The sequence below is a fragment of the Benincasa hispida genome, chromosome 1 (assembly GCF_027475165.1).
Source record: "Benincasa hispida cultivar pf3 chromosome 1, pf3_genome.v1.1, whole genome shotgun sequence".
Lineage (NCBI taxonomy): Eukaryota > Viridiplantae > Streptophyta > Magnoliopsida > Cucurbitales > Cucurbitaceae > Benincasa > Benincasa hispida.
In genome coordinates this window covers 55943866-55951304 of record NC_143478.1, presented here as the reverse complement: position 1 = coordinate 55951304, position 7439 = coordinate 55943866, and the positions used below count along the sequence as shown (strand labels likewise).

Below are 7439 nucleotides of genomic sequence, written 5' to 3'. Positions count from 1 at the left end.
TACTTAATCCTTGAAAGACTGAAGATCGAGCACTTGAAGGCTTAATACGATCGAAGACAGAAGTTCTTTGCTTCATTTCAGGCTTATTATGATTAAAGACAGAAGTTCTTTGCTTCATTTCTTCTGAGTCGTTGACTTCTTCGATAGTTATATGATTGTTGTCGACTTCCACTATGCCGACAATATGACATGCAGTAACTTCTGATACTTTCTTTAGATGATTATTGAGAAAGCTTCTTGGGAGAAATTTTGTCAAAGTTATCGGCTGTCGGAATTAAGGGAAGTCCTTGTCTTCTTTCTTAGCAGGCTTAGGCTTCCATGTCATCTTTTTGCCTTTCTTTTTATGAGTCTTGTTCCTTCTTCTATAGCTTCGATAAGAACGCGACTCTTTTTGGATGGAGTTTGGTTGTCTTCTTTTTCGATGAGTCACAACTATCCACCCTTCATTGTTATCTTCAATGATCTCATCTTTCTTTTTGGAATTTGTTGTTTGAATCAAACAACTATAGGCTCGAAGGCTCCGAATATGATCAGGCTTTGTCTTTGAGAATGGGACACAGATAGTGTTGGAACACTTGAAGTCATCGCTACTGTAGCGTGATTTTTCTGAGCTACTTCATCCAAATCTAGCTCAATCTTCTTTTCACGAGCCAACTTCAGAATTCATTCCTTCAGTACGAAGCACCTTTCAACTGGGTGACTAACGACTTGATGATACTTGCAGTAATTAGAATCATCTACTTTTCCTGCTTGTTCCGGCCGCTTGCATTCCGGCAGCTGAATAAGTTTCTTCTCTAGCAGTTGCTCCAACATATTTGCCACATCAGAGTCAGGGAATGGATAAATTTTCTCTTGTCTTTCTCTAAGAATTGGACGGCGCTTCTTGTCCTCATTTTGCCTTCTTTCAAACTTTGTTTGTTTTCCTTTGGAGGAAAATTTCAGTAAGGTCACATGAACGACCATAGATTCTTTTGTGGTATTATCCACGATCTTTTCAGTGCCCTTGGCTTCATTCTTGTATTTTCTCCCTTCAGGGACTAGGAAAACTTTAGTTCTCTTGTTGACGATGCTCAACTCTATATCATGAGTGCATGTTGTCAGCTCCTCAAATGTACGAGGTTTTATCCCTTGTAGGATGTAGATAAGCTCCCAGTGCATGCCTTGAGTGCACATCTCCACTGCAGATAATTCAGTGAGTCTATCTTTGCAATCCAGACTTAAAGCTTTCCATCGGTTGATGTAATCGATGACTGTCTCTCCCTTCCACTGTTTGGTATTCGTCAGCTCCATCATGCTAACAGTGCATCTTGTACTGTAAAAGCGATTCAGGAACTCCCTTTCTAGTTGTTCCCAACTATCAATCACTTCTGGCTCCAAATTAGTATACCAACCAAAAGAATTTCCTTTCAAGGTACGGACCAATTGCTTGACAAGCTGGTCTCCTCTGGTTCCTGCATTTTCGATGGTTTCAATAAAGTGTACAACATGTTGTTTTGGATTGTCCTTTCCATCGAACTGTTGGAACTTTGGAGGTTGATACCCAGCTGACATTCTCAGGTTGTCGATTCTCTTGGTGTATGGCTTAGAGTACATAAAGGATTGCAACGGTCCTCCGTACTGAGCTCTTATGGAGTTTGTGATCATATCCTTGAGCTGTTGAACTGACAAGGAGGCAACAGATGGATTGTGGTGGCTGACTTTCCTGCAAGACAGTCTTTCCTTTGTCATTGGCTTTTGTAGGTGGAGATTGACTTGACTCAGCAGTATCTTGAGCCTGTATCTAAACTCTTAAAGCAACGATTTCATGATCTCGCTCCTCTACAGCCTTCATTGGGAGATTTATCTTTACCTCTATCTCTGCCATGGTCGACTCATTGTTACATCAGTCATCATGACAGACACTACATCAAAATGTGATTCTTTCTCAGATAGATCAGTAGCAGAAGCATAATTTTCAAACAAGGGATTTTCTCTGATGACGATTCCGCCTTTAGGAAATTCCATCAGTTGGTCCCAGATTTCCCCCGTGATGATAGAGCTATGTAAGTGTTGCTTTCGACAGTAGCTTTAGATGCAACTTTCTTTGGTTCCATTTGTAGGTTTATTGACTTGGATGACAAGAGAGAGATGAGAGGTAGAGATGTCCCATTGGGCGTGCCAATTTGTTCGCACGAGATTTCAAGAGAAATTTATTTCGTGGAACTTGAAACTTTGTATTTGTATTAATTTTGTGGAAAGTGAGTACAATCTCTAATACATAATATTTTGATGTTTTCAAAATAAATTATAATCTTTAAGCTGGTTGATCTTCTTGGATGATCGGCCTTTGGGCTTGTTGATCTTCTTGGACGATCGACTTTTGGGCTTGTTGATCTTCTTGGACAATTGGCCTTTGGGCTCGTTGATCTTCTTGAAAATTGGCCTTTGGCCTTGTTGATTTTCTGGACGATCGACTTTGGGCCCAAATTTGGTCAAATTCAACCTATTTTTGGGCTTAGTTGGACTTTGACCCAAATAATAATATTACATTGGGCCAAATTAATCTTATCTGATTCAACGACGTGGCGTCATCGAAATTCGTTGAATCATGGCGTCATCGAAATTTGTCTTCAACTTCAATTTAGGACATATGTTAACTCCTAACTAGGCCAAACTTAATGATTTGGAATTTCGTAAATGACATGGTAACTTGTGATTGATCTAAAATTTCTCATTTAACAGACATAGAAAACAAAACAAACGTAGAAGAAGGAAAGAGATATAAAACTAAAAAATATTAAAAAGAACAAAAAAAATGGTTTCCTATCTTTGGTAACTCTTTAAATTTGATTCAATTTTTAGATATATTTCTTAAATTTCAAAATAAAAAAATAGAAATAATTCTTAAACGAGTTAATTTTTTATAAATTAAAATACCGAAAACAAGAAACGGAAACATTATGCGATGGAGCTTAACTACTACTTTTTTTTTCCTTCTATTTTTTTCATTTTTTAATTTTTTATTATTATTATTATTATTATTTGGTATTTTTGGCAGATGTAAAAGAGAAGTCATAGGTGTTAGGTAGACGTTGAAAATGGAGAAGCTAAAAATATCGCCATGCCGCCCCGTATTCAACTGCCACTGCGGTTGGTTTCTCTCCCAATTCCATCCTCTCAATTTTTCCAGGTAAATTCCTTTTTCTTTCTCCCCAAACCCCCAAATTTATTTTTAATTCTTTAATACTTTCCTCTTCCTTTGATTCATCATACCAATTCATTTTCCATATTCCAACGATTAACCCTCCTCAAACAACTTACTGAAATTTTGAGGCGCTATTAGTTTGATTTTGACTCGTCTAATGTAGGAAAACCCTTCAATGTCGTGTAATTTCAATTGGGTTGAATTTAAAACAACGTGAATCTAAGATTTTCATTACAAATTTTGTCTCATTTACCATTTCTGTTTGACCTTTTGATGATAGGTTTAACATTATTATGTTAAAGGTGATAATTTGTAGAGGGGTTTCAATCTTCAATATACATAATGCTTGAGAAGGGATAAAATAAGTGTTTTCCTTGCGTTTGAACCCAATTGACTGGTTTTGTTTTCAGGGAGAGTGCAAATATATTAGGATCATGGCTGAGTCAGTTGGGAGTAGGAACATGGATAAAAAGCTTATACAAATCGATATAAGCTCCGATACGGTTTGCCCGTGGTGCTTTGTTGGCAAAAAAAACCTTGACAAGGCAATATCTGCTTCTCAGGATCAATATGAGTTTGAGGTCGATTCTTACTCTGTCTAGTATTTGGTGCCCTCTTATCTAGTCTATTGTCATCATATGTATCACATTTTTGTATATTTGAAGAACATTCATAGGAGCAACCAATTGAAAAAAAGTGTACTAAGATATGAGTGATGGATTGCATCAATTAAAAGTCCTCTAATCTACTTGTTTCTTTATGGTATAGAGAAAAATGTGTATTCTTATATATATAAGGAGTGAGAACTGCCCTATTTCTTAGTTGTATTTTGTTTGGAAATATCTTGAAAATGTTAAATTTCCTTTTGTGCATTTTATCAAGTTTGGACTATTAGTGTGAAAAGGAGTGACATAATGTTGCAGTGATCTGAACTCAAAGTTGTACTATTACGTTATTATGTTGAATATCACTGAATGTAAAAGCTTTGAGCTAATGAGCTAAGGTAATTTAATATTTTCAATATATATCTCACTATAAATGTAGAAACTTATATTGCCCTCCTACTACAATGAGTAAAATTCATGAAAGATGCAATGACTGTAATCCTGATGTGCATTGATTACTCTAACTTTCAACGTATATTGGTTCATAGAGTAAGAACAAGAACCAATCCTCATCCACCATATGATGAGAACTCTAATTCTCTCACAGTTTAAAGGTTGTATTCATATTAACTGTTTAACATAAATTTGCAGTTGAAGTGGCATCCCTTCCAGCTCAACCCTTCTGCTCCCAAAGAAGGCATTGTTAAGAGGGAATATTACAGGAGTAAGTTTGGAATTCAGTCTCAACAGATGGAAGCTCGGATGGCAGAGGTTTTCCTAGCATTCTTGTTGTTGGTGCTCTTTTCAAATCAGTTTGTCACCCTTGAATACTAAGTTTCTATGAAATTTGGGAATCTTTCAGGTGTTTAGGGGTCTTGGATTGGATTATGACATGTCTGGACTGACGTAAGTGTGAAGTATCTAAGATTAGACTTGAGAAAGTATGATTTTGGCCAACACTTACGTTGTATTTGCAGGGGAAATACTCTAGACAGCCACAAGCTTATATATTTGGCAGGTCAACAAGGTTTAGGCAAACAACATGATCTTGTGGAGGAGTTGTGCCTTGGATACTTCACTCAGGGAAAATACATTGGTGACCGGTATGTGGTGGGAATTTTGTCGACATATGTAGGTTGTTGGCCTGAAATTCCTTATAGTATTAAAGGCGTAACAGAGCTGATCACATTATCTAATTGCTGTAGGAACTTTCTTTTGGAATGTGCTAGAAAGGCGGGGGTTGAAGGAGCAGCAGAGTTTCTCGAGTCACCTGATAATGGAGTTAAGGAGGTATTGATACTAAACTTTATTCAGTTTCCCCACTTTCACCTAAGCCAAAGCGAAGACTTCTTCACTGCAAAATGAGGTTCTGTAGTGATTTTTTTGGGCAATGACCAAGGAGTGACAATCCTGTGATGATTATTGTTTTACCTAGTTCTTCTCTTATTTTCTGGAATTTAGTGGCAATTAAGTCTTAGTGGGAAGATGAAGAAGATACTAGGGAGTATAGTAGATGGGGAATACAAAATAAACTATTTTGATTATGTAATGAGCAATATTTCAAGCCAAGTTGAGTTTTCTAACTAAAAGCTTGTTCGATGAACTTGTCTTAAGTCCATTTAACCGCAAGAGCCAGGTCTCGAGTTTTCTGACATTCTTGTGTTAACACCAATACTACTACTATGGTTCACTGTAGATCAAGGAGGAGCTTCAGAAGTACTCGGGAAAAATTTCAGGAGTTCCCTTTTATGTTGTAAGTGAAATGAAATCAACTTTATCCAACTGGTGTAAAGCCAGACCAATTCTTTTCAGTTCTCATTTTTATTTTCTCAACACAATCTTATGGCAGATCAATGGGAAGCACAAATTGAGTGGTGCTCAACCCCCTGAGGTTTTTCTAAGAGCTTTTCAAGTGGCAGGGAAGTGATTGAAACTGAAATACAGCTTTTGAATTTGACCACCAATAATAATGTAACTTGCTTGCTAAAATCAGAATATATACTCTTATTCTTGTATTTACTACCATAATGGGATGCATTTCATGTCAAACTGCTAACTACAGTTAGAAATTTGTTTGCCAAGTAATAAAATGCTTGGTTGTACTCTATTAGTATTAGCACATATTTGGGATTAAATAGTTTGATGACTCATTGGCAATTCTAATATGGTTTTCAATTTTTGGTCCAAGCTAAAATAGATTTGACTGCTGAAATCTCCTTTTAACTGCAATTTATCTATCTGAAAAGTAGGACCGAACTTTGAATGTTACCAAAAAAATTACAAAACAATGATACTATTGGTTCAGATCATCTTGTGAGTTTGCCAAAGGGTTGGCCGTTTCTGAGTTCTTGGCCAAGAGATTAAGATTTTTCAAATGTTTTCTTTTTCCTCCAAATGCAAGCATTTAAGTATGTAATTTTTGCCATTACCAATTAATTTGTCTTACCATTGATTTTATAGGCTATGGGAAAAATATTGTGTATCTATTTCTAAGGAAATAAGTTTGCCTCATACCATACCTTTTTTTACCTCACATGAAATAAGTTTGCCAAATCAATATATTCTCTTCTTCTTTGTTATCCTGTAGTCTTTAACGGGCTCTTCAGCTTAACATCAATTATTGTATCTATTTTCACGTTAGATACCATGTGTAAATGGTATTGTTATTCTTCTTGGAATTTAACCTTCCAATCATGCAATCTTGCCATTTTTTTGGGGTTAGATGCCATGTGTAAATGGTATTGTATTATCTCTCTCTCTCTATATATATATATTTGGTTCAATAATGGTCAAAAGTGGGATCAAACCATCAACCATCAATGAAAATTTATTGACAAGTAATTTTTGTCATTGTGTTTATTAGGAAAAATAGTTGAATAATAACGAGGAAAATTACAACATATGGCAATTTGAATATGTTACATATGGCAATTTGAATATGTTATTTTATAGGTGTATGATTCAAATTTGATATTTTGCATATATGACAAAAACTTCAAATCTTGGTTTATAATTATTTTTTATTTCATATTTGCCCTAAAAATCAATTGATAGAGAGAGAATTGTGGTAACTAGTGACCGAACATGCGGTGGTCGATGGAGGTAAGCCGTAGAGAGGTGGAGCAGTGGGCGATAATAAATGGCGTGAAGTAGTGTTGTTGGTGAAAGAGAAATGTTGGGGGAAAGAAAAATAGAGAGAGAAATGACAACTAGGCGTGTGGCGGTCAACGGAGGTAAGCAGTAGGGAGGTAGGGCAGTGAGCGGCGTCAGATGGTGTGAAGGAGTGTTGGTTGGTGAAAGAGAAATGTGAAGGGGGTCTGTCGGTGCGAAGAAGAAAAAGTTCAATTTTTTTCTTTGTTCTTAAATCTAAGTGTATCATTACAAAGTATATCAATCTAGTCAAGTGATCATTATCAAGTTTATTAACTGTATATCAATAAAATGTATCAGCTGTTGAGATTTATGTCCTACAATCTCATAGTTAATTAGTTACATATATAATAATTGACTATTTTAAATATGCAATAATTAGTTATATATTATGGGAAAATCCAAGCTTATTTCATGAGACTTGAACTGTATGTGGTAGACTGTGTTCTAAAGGGTCTATAATGTAGGATCATAAACAAATTGTTCATTAGGGAAATCAA

General features: G+C 35.9%; 1 protein-coding gene across 1 annotated transcript; it reads left to right on the top strand.

Moving 5' to 3' along the window:
- Nucleotides 1–3039: 3039 nt before the first annotated feature.
- LOC120087638 (Thioredoxin superfamily protein) lies at nucleotides 3040–5896 on the top strand. Its single transcript, XM_039044482.2, has 8 exons — nucleotides 3040–3169; nucleotides 3595–3765; nucleotides 4441–4560; nucleotides 4652–4695; nucleotides 4767–4892; nucleotides 4995–5079; nucleotides 5486–5542; nucleotides 5639–5896. Exons 1-8 carry the CDS (start codon nucleotides 3101–3103, stop codon nucleotides 5714–5716), a joined length of 750 nt encoding a protein of 249 aa, XP_038900410.1. The 5' UTR covers nucleotides 3040–3100; the 3' UTR covers nucleotides 5717–5896.
- Nucleotides 5897–7439: the final 1543 nt, after the last annotated feature.